The 18,747-nt window shown below is 41.2% G+C and overlaps 1 protein-coding gene across 5 annotated transcripts in view; it reads right to left on the bottom strand.

The window, feature by feature from the left end:
• Positions 1–18,747, bottom strand: part of ANAPC1 (anaphase promoting complex subunit 1) — a 65,711-nt gene that overhangs the window by 19,571 nt on the left and 27,393 nt on the right. For all 5 annotated transcript variants that reach the window (XM_073339909.1, XM_073339912.1, XM_073339910.1 and 2 more), the window contains 12 exons: positions 17,335–17,600; positions 16,018–16,109; positions 14,659–14,807; positions 12,995–13,073; positions 12,847–12,883; positions 12,686–12,756; positions 12,370–12,548; positions 9,132–9,358; positions 7,562–7,680; positions 4,463–4,734; positions 2,415–2,649; positions 930–1,021 (listed from right to left, as the gene is read on the bottom strand). In XM_073339909.1, coding sequence (XP_073196010.1) covers positions 930–1,021; positions 2,415–2,649; positions 4,463–4,734; positions 7,562–7,680; positions 9,132–9,358; positions 12,370–12,548; positions 12,686–12,756; positions 12,847–12,883; positions 12,995–13,073; positions 14,659–14,807; positions 16,018–16,109; positions 17,335–17,600 — 1,818 coding nt within the window. The remainder of the gene's footprint in view (positions 1–929; positions 1,022–2,414; positions 2,650–4,462; positions 4,735–7,561; positions 7,681–9,131; positions 9,359–12,369; positions 12,549–12,685; positions 12,757–12,846; positions 12,884–12,994; positions 13,074–14,658; positions 14,808–16,017; positions 16,110–17,334; positions 17,601–18,747) is intronic.

The raw sequence follows: 18,747 nt of genomic DNA, 5'->3' as shown, positions 1-18,747 counted from the left end.
CCTTCATACATGACTACTAATGAAAAAAAAGAATTAATTCTGAAGCAACTGGAAGAGAAGGGTGAAAAAAAATCACAAACAGCAGTCTAGCTTCCCACCTCCTGCAAAAAATGATTCATCCTTGCCTCAAATATTAACAACAATCAGATAAACACACAATGTTAACTATTCATCTAATTGTGGGCCCTGACAATCTATAACACCACTGCATACAGACAAATGTAGTCTGTTTGCAAATTGTCTCGAATTTCTACTAACAATTCTTAGCTACAGACACAGTAGTTTGAGAGGTTTCAGAGTAGCAGCCATGCTAGTCTGTATTCGCAAAAAGAAATGGAGTACTTGTGGCACCTTAGAGACTAACCAAAAGCTCACTAACCATGTAGCTCACAAAAGCTTATGCTCAAATAAATTGGTTAGTCTCTAAGGTGCCACAAGTACTCCTGTTCTTTTTTAGTAGTTTGAGAGAATCTGAAATGTGAACTGTGTGGTTAGTTATTATTGAACACAAAGTCTTGTGGGTCTTGCTTAGAGCAGTGTAACAGAATTAGGATTTAAATTGAAAAACGTTTACAAATTCAGTGTTTGCTGTTGAGGATTATTCTCTAATATTTATTTTCAATTAATTGTTTCCATCAACATTCCTGACGATAAACCCGTTTCCTAAAATATCTGCATAAAGTGAACACTGAGGGGGCAGGAGTACAGCCAAGCCTCATTTAATTTTTATTTTTTATTTGATCAAATATTTGTGAGGTATTGGCTCAACTATTAAGCAGTGAATTTGAATGGTGTCAGTCTCTCATCAATTACATTGATGACATTATTCTATTTCTTTTATCCTTGCTTCATAACTTGGCAATTAAATCAGTTTTACCATTTTATTTCTACTACCTACAGTTTTACAACAGAAGGAAGACTAGACTTACCCCCAAGCAGACCATGCCCAATGCTAAACCAGCAGCTAGAGAATAGGATTCTCTGTCAGTGCAGTACTCCATTTCAGGACCTGGGGGACGTCCTTTGTAAAAAGGAAACAGCATGAAATTAACCTTCTACAATTCTAACCAAACTAACCATTTTGGGATATTACATTTCTAGTAAAGTGATAGTAAAATTCAGACCAGTATATTTTACTCAAGTAGATCAGGAAAATTCTATCAATGGAATTAGAGACAATAACTTCTTAACCTCTTGGATTGTCTACAGCCAGCTGAAAGGACTCTCCAAATGCAGCACACATGTTAAATAACATGGAGGAAATCTGAGCGTATATGCAAATGATCATAGTACAGAAGCACACATTGGCAAGGTCTGGACCTAACCACATGTGGGAAGCACATTTCAAAGATGTGTTCTCAGAAAAGATTGTGCATATTTCTCTACTCCGGTTTGTGAAGTGTTAAGACAGCTCACACCCCAAGCTGGCTCACAACTCTAACAAGCCTATATTTTATATATATTGTAGTAGCACATTCTGCATAAAATAACACCCCTTCACAACAGAAAACAGTGTGTTTGAATCAACTGATGGGTACTGAGGGTATTAAATAGCCAGAGACATAGTTTGAAGATGAAAGTGTTGTTCTTAAAAGTACCCATTTCTAGGATTGACAAACTCTGTGTTGTCTCTTTTAAACAATATACACACACATGTAACATGTTTAAAGCTTACCTGTAAAACAAAAAGCAGAACCACTTACACACAGAAAGAGAAAGCAAGTTATAAGTAACATTCAACACAGAAATCTAATAATTTACCATTAAAAAAAGAGAGTGAGCTTCTCACAAGGTCTGCTGCCATAGAAGGCCTAAAATGATGCATTTGGGGCCATAAGAAACACCAGAAAAAGCAATTGCTACATGATCACTAACCAGAGGGCCTCAGATGAGCCAGCAGGAACAGCCCTTGTGAGAACTAAACAATTTTTTCTAAACATACGTTTAAATGATTTCTGCACAAACTGGCAAGCGAGGAGACACACCCAACATGTTTCTGTGTTTAACTCCAAATGAATTTGTACTTGGAAGACCATCTTTAAGCTTGACTGAAAGGCGACAGAAGAGACATTTTATAATGTGTTTCACCATCTACTTACCTTTAGATTAATGGTGGAACTCACCAAATATATTTAATAAATAATTATTTCTGCTATTCAACTGGCCCCAATAGTAAGTTACTTTGAAAGAGACAATGACAATATGTTACAATTGAATACACTACAGAACAGACAACTTACAGCTGTTTTGTTTCTTTAAACTGCACGGGCCATGGCTTGGGAGAGAAGAGCAGAGCATGGGTGCATAGGTATTTTTCATGTGAATTAGTTGGGTGTAAGGTACATTTTTCAAGTCATGCAAATGTCATGTAAACATACACAGGCTCCACACAACCTCTAATTGTAGTGGTTTACCTATTTCAGCTAGCAGAACCTCTGCCGTGTGCCTATGAGCTGTTCCTTGATATACCAGGCCGATTCCTATCACAGCCGCCACCTGTACGTTATGAGGGACGTCCAGCTCTGTTGAAGTTGGTGGTAAGAGAGCAGGTATGTGGATGCTAAGGAGCCGCGTAATAGCCATATCCATTGTGCCTAGCTTGGCAGCAGAAACACCAAGCAGCAGCCCAATACTTGTCATCTCATGGCCCTGAAATGGGGAACAAAGACAGTGATCAAAGAGCAGTGAGAACATTAAACATAAGTGTGCTTATCTCAGCTGAAATCAAAGTCTTGAGGTCACACACTCGCAGTAGTACATGAAGGGACAAGGAGAAGATCATTTCTATGTAGTTTTGACGAGCTGTGGTTAAACACTCTCTTGGGTTGCCTCTCACTAACGGCTAAATGAGTAAAATTCTCTTCTGAGTTTACAATCACGTTACAGATTGAAATCTCCTTCAATATATCAAAGTAAAATCCTTTCGTAAATCAAATATTAAACATTGTTAGATTGAGATTTTTGGCTCCAAGTTCTATCATGGCATTGTTTTTAAAATAAATACCCTAGGTTCCCAGGTTAGCTGACTGGATATTTATAATACAAATTAGAGCAGCCCTACACTGGAAAACATTACTCTAAAGTGGTGGTTTTCGACCTGGGGTCCGCAGACCCCTGGGGGTCTGCAGGCTATGTCTAAGATTTCCAAAGGGATCTGCACCTCCATTCAAAATTATTTAGGGGTCCACAAATGAAAACCACTGCTCTAAAGGTTTCTGACAAAGAACCAAGCCTTCCATTTATCATCAGCATCTTGATCTAGGTGAGTCTAATCACATTTTTACTACTTTTTTTAATCTAAGGCTGGGTTTAAGGAATCATAGAATCATAGGGTTGGAAGGGACCTCAGGAGGTCATCTAGTCCAACCCCTTGCTCAAAGCAGGACCGATCCCAGACTAAATCATCCCAGCCAGGGCTTTGTCAAGCCTGACCTTAAAAACTTCTAGGGAAGGAGATTCCACCACCTCAAATACATTTGATTCTCTCTACCTTTTCATAGTTGCTTAAGAAAACATTGGGCACTTAGCCAACAGACATGCTCTAAGTGTGTTACATAAAAGAGAAGCATTAAACCACAATGTGTCATTCTGAAGGCTTTCTGAAATAAAAATTAAAATAATCTTAACAGACACTAATTTTATGGTCTTAAATCCAAGAGGAACATTATTCCGTACCTAACAATGCAAAAGCGAAGATCAGCAAAAGGAGCCACTTCATTAGGAATGGCCAGAACCAGCCCAAGACAATCCCACGTCGTACCCATCTGATCATCTAGGCAATGCAGAAGAACCCAGCAATCCATAGCATTTAATGCTGCCCATAACTTACCCCATGGGGCACCACAGGCCTCCACTAGTCATTGTAGTAAGCCAATCATCTTGACCAAACACCTCGCTCAGAACTATGCCCACCTTGAAACTAGATTAAAATATATGCCAATCATTGTTGTTCATGTTCCTACAGCTGTCTCACTGTCATAGAAAAGGCTAGGCCCCTTTCCATGGCTACACAGGACAGCCAGGATGTTCCAGGTGCACCAAGAAATATGTATGTCCCATACAGTGAAGTGAAACTGAACCTGTTTGTTCCTATTTAGAGAACAGAGGCAGCTTTTGACATTTGTATTTCAAGGACAGAACTGTTGGAACTAGGCTGGGGAAAAGCAAGCTCCTAAAGTATATGGCTGACAAGGGTTTCCTCAGACAAAGGAAGCCTGTAGAGACAACCCAGTGCTCCAGATAATTCATTATTAAAATGATGTGCATTTGTCACAGGAGATAAAGGGATAACAGTTATGGAACAGTGGGGAAGGTCTGAGACAGCCAAACAACTGTGCCAGCAATTAGCAGGATGAGTGATGAAAGCACTGGCCATTCCCTCACACTAAGAAATTCTCAGTCAAATATTTTAAAAGAAAAAAAAAAGTCACTTCCCCCTCTCGCTTTTGAATGAAGGTCTCACCTTGGTCAAGTAGTCGTGTATGTTGAGTGTGGCAAGCTTTGTGAGGTGTCCGTTCAGACCCAGTGCCATGAGGAAGCCAGCGTATTCATTGGCGAGTTCTGCATTTTTGGGTTTGTTATAGACAATCCAAGCTGAGTCTATCTGGGAAGCAGGTGCTATCTTCAGTCCAGCAGCCACTCCGTTGTGAAAACTGGCCCAGCATGCCATATTTGGAGGGACATCAATGTTCCCACTATTCAGGTCCACAGTAGTGTTCCTAGGCGGAGCACGGCCTGCCCAGAAGAGAATCGTTACAAAATGTACGATGACAAAAGTTAGCTCACATTTAAAATGGCTTTTTTTAGCAGAGTCTTCATCAGCTGTCAGAGAAAAAATGTGATGCTAAGCTATGTGTCACCAATTAACGTATATCAGAAATTGCTCTCACAGTGAGCACCTCACATTTAAGAGTTACTGTACCTGAAAACCTGTGGTAGCAACACAGTAAAAAATGCTCATTGTGAAGACAAGGCCATGCGTGTCAAAAGATTTGTTAGGGTACAGCAGCATGGTACAGCAGATAAAGCAATGAAGTGGAAGTCAGAGTGCCTCAGATCTAATCCTGGCTTTGACATTGCCCTGCTCTGTGACATTGGGCAAGTCATTTCACCTCTTCTGTTCTCCCAATATGCCTGTCATAATGTATCAGAGCACCATGGCATCTCTAGGCTTCCGTTCCCCATCAGTAATAAGGAGATTAATGATATTTACCTTCCTTTGCAAAGCACTTTGAGATCTAAGGATGAAAAGTGCTATAAAAGCTAAGTATTGCGACAGTTTCATCATTGACAGAAACTACCACAACTGTTAGTCATTCAAGAATCATAAAAACATAACTGTACCCAGTAGTAAGTGATCAACTAAAAACCCAGGCTTCATCGAGAAAACACTAGTCAGCCTGGAAACGCTGCCTTTCTTACTCAAAACAATAACATCTGCTTCTGGATAAATATTTATTGTACCGAACTTCCAAAAAAGCATAGTAACCTTTTGGTAAGTGTGCATGGACACAAAGACCTCACTGTTATTTTATTTCAATTAAATTAAAAGGTTCCTCATGATACAGAGGCAAGAAAACTAAAGACAGCTGTTACCTCTGAGACTTGCAAAAAATGTGACCACAACACAACTAAAAATTGTTATAAGCCCAATATTTCAATCTGGAAAAGAAATCTGAACATTCAGTGGGAGTGAGTGGATACTGTCAGTTGCTGGACCTAATGTATAAAGAGCTAGAAGAACTAATAACCTCAGTTGGAACAATTTTTTAAAAAGATCAGTCACAAAATTCTGCAGGTACAATGCCTGCATCATTAATGATAATGTAGAGTTAAAAATATCTGATTATTTTCAGATAATGTTCACTCTTCCCTGTGTTTTTTCCATAATGCTGATTAGAGGGTGCAAAAATTCCTCAAATTCAATTGGACATTAAACCAAAAGTTGAGAGTCTTTTGTTTCCCCAATAGGGCAAAGGTTAAAGAGTGCCTAGGTGACATAGGAACCTAAATACCATTGGGGACAAAAAAATCAACAGGACTTCAGCTCCTAAGTTACCAAGACACTTTTGAAAGTTTGACCACAGTTAGGCCCCCTTCCAATCAGTGACTGCGTCGGCAGAACCCTGCACCCACCTGGAGTCATTTGCAGGATAAAGGACCTTAGTGGTAAGAGACTGTATTTGGTCCCTGTTGTAGGATATTTAAATTAATGATATACAGCATCAGGATGAAATCCTGGCCCTTCTGCTGCCAATGGCAAAACTCCCATTGACTTCACTGGGGCCAGGATTTCACCCTCCAAATGTTAAAGCACAAACCCTATTCAGAGGTCTCCAAACTCACTGAATTTGTTTTAGGCTTCTTGGATTAGAAGGTAGAATAATTCTCCATCTGGCGGCAGTTCCCTTATTTTATTGATCAGCTGGGAATTTTGGAACACTATATATCTTCTGCTTTATTAACAATAATGCATAGCTGCAGTTAACAAAACACAATAATCTGCTTTAAGGTCCAATCCTGCCAACATTGCTAAGCATAGAGCTTACTACCATGAGCAGTTCTACTGACTTTATATTGGACCCTGGGAAAGCTGAGACATGCTGCATTATCTGGCGATGATGAAAAAGACACAAAGCCAAACAAAATTAACCCCGCAAGTGCTGGTTTGTGCTTCTGGTTTGAATAAATGTTACAATGCAAAGTGAAATATATATCCAGTGCACAGTGACAGCTTTTACTTTGCAGTTGGCAACTTACCGTCTGAGCAGATTTTACATCTTATCTAGCATTTCAATCTATTTGTAATTGGTGAGAACTCCTGTGTGTAGAATTGTTACTTATGATCCATTTCAAGAATCTTTACAAGTAATTATTTTGCTCATAACTTATATTTTTAATTGTAACTTTATTTTGTTTTTCTAATGATAGTTTCGTGTCTGCCACTTAATTAAAGAACACAGCTAACTGAAACTGCCTGGCCTGTCTGGAAACACCAATGTGCTAAACGTCTGGTGAGGAGAACACAAGAGCATACAGAGGAAGTATAGTAGGCTCAGGAATTCCCCCCACAGCAGAGAATATTCTTCAGTAATTGCCGAAGTCTATGAGAAACATACCTTACAAGGCATATAAAATGCTTCCTGGAGCAGTCATAGCAACTACTCCTCCTCATAAATTTGAATTTGTTTTCTACACATTCATCCTGTACATTAACCCTGGTTTAGTACACACACCAGACCTTGCTTAAAGTGGACACTGCACATAATGAAGACAATTGGGAGCACCTAAGTGGGAGTAAAGGACTAAAACCAATTTTTCCTGCGAGCTCCAATTTCGCTCAAGTCCCAGTAGCTCTTAAAGATATTAAGTCCCAACTCTGCAGAGACGTATGCCCATGCTTCACTGGACACAGTGAGCCGTGCCGCTGACTACAACGGCACTACCGAAGCACGTCTTGCGGGCTCACGGCATTCTGTGGCTAGCAAATCTAGGTCATTTTAGCTTGTATCATTTTTAACTCAAGGAAGTCAAATCATGGGGAAAATGCTGAACAACATACCAGTTAGATTCAGTTTAGGAATAGGCAACGGTTCTGTTGGCACTGGATGATATGAGAACAGAGTAAACATTCCTCGGCCTAAGGGGAGCGCCATAGTCCGTTGACACAACTGTAATAACCTGTAAAGGAAATCAAAGACAGAAAACAAAACGCTTACCATAACCATGTTCACAACATAGGATATAGGCAGATACCAGTCATAAATGGTATGATGGGACAATCCTCTCTCAGAATGAGAGTAAATAGCTCTTTTGCCAAGCCAATATTATAAACACAAACCTAACCAGAAGAGGAGGGCAAACTTAAGAAATCGACAAATCTCCGTTTCCAGGAATTAACAAGAACATCTGAGGAACGGGGGGGGAGGGAGAAGAGGAATAAACAAGGGGAAATAGTTTCACTTAGTATAATGACTCAACCACTCCCAGTCTCTATTCAAGCCTAAGTTAATTGTATCTAATTTGCAAATTAATTCCAATTCAGCAGTCTCTCTGAGTCTGTTTTCGAAGTTTTTTTGTTGAAGGATAGTCACTTAGAGATCAGAAATCGAGTGACCAGAGAGATTGAAGTGTTCTCCGACTGGTTTATGAATGTTATAATTCTTGACATCTGTTTTGTGTCCATTTATTCTTTTACGTAGAGACTGTCCAGTTTGACCAATGTACATGGCAGAGGGGCATTGCTGGCACATGATGGCATAGATCACATTGGTAGATGTGCAGGTGAACGAGCCTCTGATAGTGTGGCTGGAAATGTGCTGGAAATGGCCCACCTTGATTATCACTTCAAAAGGTTCTCTCTCCCCCACCCCACTCTCCTGCTGGTAATAGGTCATCTTAAGTGATCACTCTCCTTACAATGTATATTTTTTCATGGTCTGTGTGTATATATAAAATCTCCTCACTGTACTTTCCACTTTATGCCTCCGATGAAGTGAGCTGTAGCTCACGAAAGCTCATGCTCAAATAAATTGGTTAGTCTCTAAGGTGCCACAAGTCCTCCTTTTCTTTTTCCGGATACAGACTAACACGGCTGCTACTCCAGAACTTCTTGTGTGAACTGTTCACACAAAGGCACCTCTGTCATTGTGCTGGATTTGCTGCTGTCCGGTTAGTTAACAACGATGGTAAGATATACTGTTGTATGTGGTTACACTCATTTAAATCTAAGCCACTAAAAGCATTTGCATGGTGCGTACTACTGTACTACCCAATCACAGAGTCACCATGTTAATAGGGCACACACACTCTACCTCCCAGCCCTTCCTACTCCGTAGAAGTGCTTCATTCTCACAACAGAAGCCGCAGCATTCTAGAATCTGTCCCAAAATGCCCTCGTAGGATACCATGTCTATATTCAGCGAAGTAAAATGGAGGAAAACGTAACTTCAAGGACTAGGTCTTCCAATCTACAATGACTTTTTTTTTTTTTTTTCAAATGCACCATATAGTTTCATGACACATTTTATTACAGAAACACTCCCCAGAGGCATTTCAAATGTTGAGGTTTACAAAAATTCCCACCTAAACGAGACGTTAATGAACAGCTGCTAGAAACTTGGAGCGTTTACCGGTTTTCTTTTTCTTCTATGTATTCATGGTCACTGACTTCTGGCATCTGTACTACACTAACACGTACAGGACGGGCACTTTGAAGGAGTCTGCGCACTTCCTGCACTCTCAAATCCTCACTCCATATGAGTGACATCACTTCCTGGTTCATATCATTCATACCATCGTCATCTTCTTCTGCCTCAGCTCCTGAAGGCCCATCAGACGATAGCACCTGGGCAACAGACTAATTGAGAGGGGAAAAAACAGAGGAAGAGGGAGGGAATAATTTCTAAAAAGGCAGATTTCGAACATTTAGCTTTATTAAGCCAACCAGACACTAGCACTTTAACGTGAACATTCGAGGTGTCGCTGTCACCTGCAGCGAGGGTGCTCTGAGAATGGAGTTCACAGAGATCCCTGGGACTTCCCGACTGGGAATCAACTACAGTCATCCGCAAAGGCAGGATAAACAACTCCCAAAGATGAGAGAAAATGGTTTCTTTGGCTTCCAAAGTGAAGCAAAGGAAGTTTAATGACTAACTCCTAGAGCAAACTGACAAGTAAGGGACTATGGGGGAGAGAGAAGTGTGAGTAGCTGACTGCCAAAGCATTGCAATCTACCTTCCCAAATGAGCTCTTACTGCAGATGTGGTAGATCCTTTCAATCTTTCCCTAAATCCATCACCGCCCAATTCCCGCACACAGAGCTATTAAAGAAGCACATGTAATTGTCCTGCAAGTTGTTTATTCCCCAAGCTAAGAAATAGAAAACAGAGACCTGGACCAATTTTTTTTTTTTAAGACATAGGAGCCAAAAGTTAGGTGCTCAAATCTATAGTTAGGTTTCTTAGCAAGTGGCCTGTCTTTCAGAAGTGCTGTGCACACACTGACTTTGGGCCCATGGAATCACAGAAATGTAGGGCTGGGAGGGACCTCAAGAGGTCATCTAGCCCACCACACCCCCATGCTGAGGCAGGACCAAGTATACCTAGACTATATGCTCAAGTGTATTCCTATTCAAGCACATGCTTAAGAGCTATCCTGCATAGGGATGTTTTTCTGAAAGAGGGCCTTCATTGGGAGCTGAAGGTGCTCAGCACTTCTGAAAATCAGGCCATTTATTCAGGAGCCTAACTTTAGGTACCCATATTTTACAGGTTAGCTCCCACGGCATTTAATTCCATTGTTCATTAGCATCTAGGCAGTTGGTTACATTTTTCCAGGCTCCTCCTCTAGGTTTCCCCTCACCGTGGTATCAAAGTGCCTTCAGAGTTCACACACCAGTACCACCATATGCCTCCGAAATACGGACATTCCAGACGTTCAAGCTCAATTGTTTTCTTGAAAACTTTGTCAAATTCTCAGTTGAGTCTAGCTGTCTCCTGCTAGTCTCTAGGTGTCCACATCACCAAAGCACAACACAGTTTAGCAGCACGGGCAGGCTCAACTTAAAAATAAACCCAAGCACAAGACTTACTGGGACCATGTAGCACAGGACAGGAATGTGCTGACGGAGCAGTGTAGGTCAGCTTGCCCAGCACTTGCCTACACCATGCTTGGTTCAAACCAACCTCTCACTTTCGTGAGCACTAAATTAACTTAAAACGTAGAAAAAAAGTTCTGCAGAGGCTCTTTGCAGACCAGAAATTCTGACAAGTTCCTCACAGCCTGAAAAAATGATTTAGAAAGCATACTTCCCTTTCTCCTCTAGCTTCTGCTGTACAGAATCTGATTTAATAAATAAAGAGGTAACTGAAAAGACAAGCAGCGCAGTGTGATATAATCTAGGGGCAAACAAAACGAGAGAACCTCTAACGCAGCGCTTCTCCCCGCCCAAGTTCACTAAAATGTTGTATGATACATTAAATATCAGAAAGGGTCTTTATCCATCACAGGATCTCTCTCAGTTCCCAGCATATGACGATATGAGTAAAAATGCAGTTGATGAATGAAAAACAATTTATTTTGATCAGAAAATGTTAATATCTACCAGCACCACCCATCTAGCCAGTGCCTGCTTTGAAACAGGAAACTCCACCCTGCCCCTCTGAAAGAGGGGAAACAATTTGGCTTTTGTAGACTATTTTATCCTTTTAAGGTAACATTTATTACAATACCTCAAATAAGTCAAGTGATAAAAGTCAGATTTGATATCATTTGGAGCACAGTTACAAAAATCCCACTTGGGGTGAAAAGGTCACTGGTAAGAGCTAAAATGAATCTGTAATGAATGGTGGCTAAGGCGATGTAGGTTTGTTAGTTTGCTTAATTTCATTCAGAAGAAAAAACTGTAATTTAGATTTTTTTTTTTTTGATATGCTGTTATGAGACACCTGGGTAAAACCCAAAGCTGCTTAAGAACATTCTAAAAACCCAAGACAGCACTAAATACTTAGTGAGGAAGGATCTTTGCCAGGCTGTGCAGAGAGCAGGAACTCTTTCTTCCTGGCCTCTTGGAACAATGCACACTGCCATTAAGCAGTTTCATGCAAGCCACTGACAAACTCTCACCCTATCAAGCAGTGTTTTGGCTTGGTACAAAGGCCTCGAAAGAATGCTCAAAGGGACTGTCAACATGTGAGCCGCTGGTGATTCCAGCAATCAGATGAGAGTGTTTTTTTTAAAAAAGGAATTACTCAAAAATGCTCTAGGACTCACAGAATAGAAACATCCTTAAGGGGGAAAGAAGAAAAATATGTAGAAAAAAAACCCAGTGTGCTTTTGAAAATTGTCGCATTTCCCACAATGGACAGGAAGAGTACACTCATGTCAAGCAAAACGAGTGTCATACTAGGAAATACCTGCTTTCCTTTGCTCTGGTGTAACTTTTGTTGCCACATGCTGAGGGCAGAACACTGAAACTTCTCACTCATCTCTGAAAGTCATATCTTCTTTGGAATGCAGATACAGTTATAGAGGAAACCATGTCGAGATTTGTACTTAAAGGATTAAAACCCATCTGTTTTACACTCTAACAATTCAATTTAGTCTGCATATTTAAACAGACTCACTCTTCTGGCACCAGATGTGTTTTTTCTGTTAAAAACCTTGAATGTTTGTAAAACATATGCCGCTCTGGCTCACCGATCTGGAGTCCTACATACCATATCTCCCACACATAATGAGCTGTTTTGGCAGCTATGAAGTCAAGAGATCCTAGCTCAACTTTTTAAGCATTTAAGCACTCCCAGCTGAGCATTCAATATGATATTGATATCTGCCTTTCTGAAATCCCACTTTTATGTTGATACTCACAGATTTACCCTTTGCCAGGTTCCCTTCACATGCCTGTTTGGAAAGATCTTGACGCCCAATCAAGAGACAGACAGCTTCTGGCCAATCAGAGGCAGGCTGCTCTCGGCAGTGATATACAGCATCTCTGATAGGAAGCGCAACCCCAAAGGGGAGAGACTCCAAATCTCTTAAGGTGAAACCTTAAAATTAGAAAGCAAAAACTTACAAGGGTTTTAAAAAAATTAATATTTCTAAGCCCAGCCAAAGTGACTGCTCAAACATAAGACCATTACATAAGGCTATCGTAAGTGTGCAAAATAGTAAAAGCTTTCCTTACCCACACTAGTCATCCAGATAACCAGCTTTTCAGCTAGGTTGGAAACAGATGTGCTGTGTCTGAAACTATATCTACAAAACAATGGGAAAGCAGACCCCAAGTGAATCAGAAACATAGCAGTATCTGAGTGCAAATTCATAATGTATCAACATTAAATTTACCGATTATCATCTTGTTCTGTTTGCTGTTTTCGTTGCCCTAAAATGGAAAAAGATGATATCTTTTTGCCAGTTGAATGCAGGAACAATGTGAACTAGTGTTTACAAGCATATTCTCGTATCACCAGAATGCCTATTACAGTCCACTTACCTGAAGTTATCCTAAACAAATAATGTGATGCTTCGTTTGAAACAGCACTCTCATCGCCAAGTATGTACAGTGCAACACACTGCATAAGAGAAAGAAATTTTACATTACTATATAAATGGCTAATTAAATGACCAATAACTATCCATTTAAGCCAGCAGAAAGAAATATATTGTAAGTGATGACTTAAACAGGCTCTAAGCTCATTGTGAAGACATCAGTAGTGACTCCTCCATTGAGAGTACATTAAAATGTAAAACAAGAAGTTTTTAGTCCTCTAAGTGCAAATTTCAATGATTAATATTAGTCTCCAAATTTGGCATAATAACTCTTACAAACTAAATTTTCTGTACAAACTTTTCAAAGAAATACTTATTTAAAATGCTCCCACCTTGCATTTCCCACATTTCATTGGGTTCCTCTAGCTAAATCACATTTTCCACAAACACCAAACTTCTCTCTCAGACAAACACACCCCCGATAGCATTTCAGTCACAGGCCACTTTGTAAATGCTCTACAGAAACAAAGCTATTTCTCAGTTCACATGAACCTCACTGAGTTTCACCACGGTTAGCCAGTGCAACTGCCCTGATCTAGCAGCCACTTCCACTTTCAGACACTGCCAGCCTAGCTGACTCACAGGAGGCAAAATTTCATCTGAAAAGAATATTTGAATTTGTTTTCATCGCAAGTTTCCGAGCAGCTGTATGCCTGACTCATCCACAAGGTTTTGCACATGTTCCTGGCATGGCAGGGAGCCAGGCTAGGCAGAAGGGAACACGGAGCTGGGCTCTGGAGAGACACTGGGGTGCATACAGTGATGCAAGGGACAAGCTAACCAGGTTGGCGAGAGCACGGCTTCTTTCCAATTAACCACAGGCAGGTTGCCAGAGCAGAGCCCCTATTCCCTACACTTGTCCTCCATAACCAGCTGAAGTCCTGCATCTCTGTTCACCATCCTATACACCCCAATGGCCCTAGGCCCCACACAGATTTTCCCCCAAGGGAGAGGGTCGAGGCTCATCAGGAGGGCACAAAGGATAGCACTGAGAACTAGCCATGCAAGTAACTATAAATGTTCATATGTATTTGCTAAAAAGCTGGGAAATTCCCTCACAAGTCGAACTCTGTTAACTTTGAGTTACACTGCTCGTCTGTTTAGCCCACCAGCACAAACAGTAAAAAGCAAGGACAAAAGCAGGTAAGCCAGGAAGCACCCCACCTACACGGCACTCATCAGTTCTCCTACTCAAACCCCTCTCTTCCACCTCCTGCAGCTCAGATCTCTCCAGTCTCACTTCGCAGAAGCTTTGCACTTAAAAATACAAGAAACATAAAGCAGACCAAATAAAGATAAGCAAGGAGGAGAAACTGGGGATTTTTCCCATTTGCTAACTGCATTGTTTTTAACACTTCTATGTTCTAGTAACCTAACTTTTGGGATTAAATTGTATTCTTGGTTACGGATTTGGATCCCAGTTCTCAAAACATTTGTGTACGTGCTTAGCTTTCCACACCTGAGTAGCCCCATTAGTCAGTGGAACTATTCACACATGCATACATCTAAGCACTTGGAGGCAAGCATTTGCAGCATCAGCACCTTACTGGTGATATGCCGGTATAAAATCTGTGGTCACTACATGCGCTTTCTTCCTACAGTACATACCAGCACGACTAGTTTGCTCCTTTCACAGATTCCTGGTAAGTAAGGATAAGGCAGGGCTCCTTCTCCCTTCAAACAGGAACTCAGCCACTGAAAGATACTGGGAGGCTCAGCAGAAAAAAACGAGGGATGGTGCATGAAACCTGTTTGGGCTTAATCAGATTAACAGTAATTGTACTGAGCACATGGAAAACAAAGACACCAAGATTGCTCCACTATCCCCAAAGTACAGATCAAACCCTACAGTACATTGCTATTATTTTTTAAGTAAGCAGGTGTCGTACGTTGAACATTTCCCCAAACAATTCAATGTCTATAACCTCCAGACAGATGGAGGTCTGCAAAAGAACCTTAACATTTCAAGTATGAGACGACAATGAGCCTTTCAACAAATAATGTTATCTATCGATCCAAGGATCCCAAGAAATCTGACTGATTCTCAAACTGCACTGCTTAAAAAGCCCTGTAATGCAAGCAGCTTATATTAACCTGCTTTGGTAAGAGAGAACAACCTAGTTTGATTTCTTTTGCCTTTCCTGTTTGCAAACACCTGGTAGAAGTTTCAAAAGCCTCTTCTTGACTGGTGTTTTTGGAGGCCTTTGAATTGACCAGAGGCAGCAGCATCTTTTGCATAACTGCCTCCTGCATTTCATTTGCATTCCTGTGGGTGGAAGGGTGGACAACCAGAAATGCAAAAATCTAGGCCCTCATTTACCCTTTTTTTAAATTTCCAGATTTAAAAAAAAATACCCACAAAACGTAGTTCTTGTGAAAAGTGGATTGCCTGCCCGACAGATCATAGGCATGTCACCGCAAAACGTGGCAGCAGGACGGGTTCCTGCGCAGCCCACGCCTGAAAGGACAATATAGGGAAGAGAAGGTAATTCAGTCCCAAGTCTTTGAGCCCTCTGCTAGACCACAAGGGTGCCAGCCAGTGTCCACTGTGGCAGAGCTCTGGTGATATGGTCCATTGGTCACTGGCCTGAAATTGTCAGTCATCAACTGGTTGTAATTTCAACTCACTACCACGCTGAGGCAGGCAGAAATACTGACAAAATGGGGCTGTGAAGGCACCAACACAACAAACATCAGTAGTGAGCACACAAGGGTAAAAAAAAAAAATCAGAATATTTGGACTGATATTTACCTCATATCTGTCTCCAGTCCCTCTAACAAATCAGAACAAAATACAACTGCAAGGCACTTGACAAGCACTGGAAAACTGAAATGCTCTGGTTTTGCATTATATGAGTAATGTCACTTTCAGTTGTGGTAAGAACGGTTACCAGAAGTAATTGTACAGTTTACAGAGACACTTCTCTCATTTACACGTGACTCCTCAGTAATCACCCTGAAACTCACCTTGATCGATTATGCATGTCTGCCTGGAGGTCTTTACAAGTGCAGGATACTCTCTGTAGTAATAATCTATATATGCTTCTAATTTTAAGTCCCTAAAGTGAAAGAGATGAGAAAAGGCAGCTAGAAGATGAAAAACATTGCTTGTGCCTCCGATTTATGAACTTCGACTGTTGAGTGTTTTCTTGTTGAACGTGTCTGGGATGAGTAGACTGGGCATGAGGAGCAATGTGCTCTCTTTCCTTTCCTATCTAACCATTCCCCTGACACACATCTCCCCTTCCCCCACACACCAACTTGGGATTTTAGGCTTTTCTGAATGAGATTCTGTGGCCATGGGCTGCTCTTCCCCACAATCTTCACCACCAAGACTAATCTCAGTGGCCTAACTCCTCTGTCCCTGCAGCTTATGCTAAGTATTACTGGCAATTAGTTGTTAAGGCCAAACACACTGGGCTTGGCTCTCTGTACAAAATTCAGACAGTTTTTCCCCTGTGGGATTTGTTGGGTTGTGGGATGAGCTTGGACTATTTTTTGGGTTGCAGACCAACGACATTTGAGAACCATTAATCTAGAGAGAAGAATGGTTTAAACAGAGAACTGGAATCCAAGAACCTCTGAGTTCCATCCTGGTTGTGAGATGGACCCCTTTCTGGGGCTTTGGACAAGTCATTTAAGAACGCTTCCTCAGTTTCCCCCATTCTGTAAAATGGGACTAATGGGGTGTATCTGAATGCTAGCTCTAAGAGGCATTCACTGCAGCTAAACATTTTTTGACCCAGGAAGTTCTTGGACACGAACACACTTTCTCTGCTTGCTGAAATTTGTGAAGTTTGCTTAGTAAGGAGAAGGTTTAGGGCTGACTTGATCACAGTCCGTAAGTACCTACAAGGGGAACAAATATTTAATAATGGGCTCTTCAATTTAGCAGACAAAGATATAACACCCTCCAATGGCTGGAAGTTCAAGCTAGACAAATTCACAACGGAAGTAAGGCACCAACTTCTAATGGTGAGAGTAATTGGCACAATTTATCAAGGGTCGTGGTAGACTCTGCATCACTGAAAAGTTTTACCTCAAGATTAGATGTTTTTCCTAAAAGCTCTGCTCTAGGAATTGCTCTGGGGCAGTTCTCTGGCCTGTGTTATGAGGAGGTCAGACTAGATGATCGCAGTGGTCCCTTCTGGCCTTGGAATCTATGAATTTATGCTCCACTTTAAAGCTTATTCCCAAATTCACTCTCAAAAATAAGGTATGCATGTCATACTGTGCAGTATACGACAGCTTGAGTTAATTTCTGTGACTTATTACTGGAAGTACCTTGCCAGCTGAACGAGCAGTACAACAAGTGAACGAATGCCTTCTCCCATCAGACTGTTCAATTTAAGCTCCTCATAGATCAGATGAAGCACAAAGAAAATAGCAGGAATGTGGGTGAAGAGAAGAGTTGAGGAATCCAAGCTGAGGCTGGGTGAAAAGTCATCTTTTGGAAATGAGGTTTCCAATGGATCCAACCGCAAGGCTCTGGCCAGAGGGTGAGATTCAAGGTTTCTATGGTAGTCCGAATTGAGCAGATACTCCCAGTCCTTAGACAAACAAAGAGAGAATGATGTATAGGTCCCTAAATATATCCTCTCTCTCCAAGAGTCCTGAACTGTGATTGATTTCACTGGATATTGGCAGGGGTGGGGAGGGACTCATGTAAAATACATCAATTTACAACAGAACTGTTCAAAGTGACATGATCTATAGCAAACATGAACGACCATCATGAACACGCCAAGCTACTTGGCAGAGAGACGCACACGTAATTCCGAATTGTTGAAGAGGCTGGCAATTCTCCCAGTGAGCTGGGACCTACGGACCACCCAGCTCTCAGTCATTTCTGCGATTAATTACAAAAGCTACTAACAGTTCTCAGGCTCTACTATAGAAAATCCACTCGCTGCTACATTCTCTGCGCCATACAGTACATCATGACGTAATGCTGCAAAAGGTAGAATAGCATGCAAGGCGCCACTATCCACCCTGAAAAGTCTGTCCAAAGACAATAATCAGAAAAATCCAGATGTCAGCGTTTGGATTCTCTCTCTTCCCTATTCCAACACTTGGTTATTTTAATTAACAGATCTAGAGTAATCAGATTCCCCCTGTCCCCCATCCACCATTCTGCCCAACAACAGTGCCAGCCTTGATGTCTCATTTGTCCCACTTTCTTCCGCACTGTCCCTAGATATGGACCATGCTTCCTGAGCTGGTCCACAAAACTACTCCCTTCTATTTTAAACTCCTCTTGAAGGTCCACTTCTCCAGTAGACCTATGAGAAATTTGCCAATTATGCCTTCTGCCAATAAAATAAAAAATAAAATACAGCGTCTTTGCTCCAACACACTCTGCACAAGCCTTTACCAACTGCTTATCTTACTGATATGGCATCATCCTTCAGTGCCTACCCCCTCAGCTGCCTTATTACATCACTCATGGTGTCAAAGGTCACTCAGTTAGGTCCCTGATCCTGCAGTTTGTACTATGCAGGCAGAACATTGTACCCACATGGACCCTCAATGAAATAGTTAGGACTTTATCCAACGGCACAGAACATGTTACAGGATTGAGGCCTTAGTTTGTACACTTCTTGGCATGTTTTCCTTCTGTGCTGGAAGGTGCCCAGGACACCTTTGGCTGATGATTAAATAATAATAAAAGCAGCTGAGGCGTTAGGCTGTAAAGAA

Source organism: Lepidochelys kempii, chromosome 3 (genome assembly GCF_965140265.1).
Source record: "Lepidochelys kempii isolate rLepKem1 chromosome 3, rLepKem1.hap2, whole genome shotgun sequence".
NCBI classification, from domain to species: Eukaryota; Metazoa; Chordata; order Testudines; family Cheloniidae; genus Lepidochelys; species Lepidochelys kempii.
Note: the sequence above shows the minus strand (reverse complement) of the source record. Positions and strands in the feature narration are given on the sequence as shown.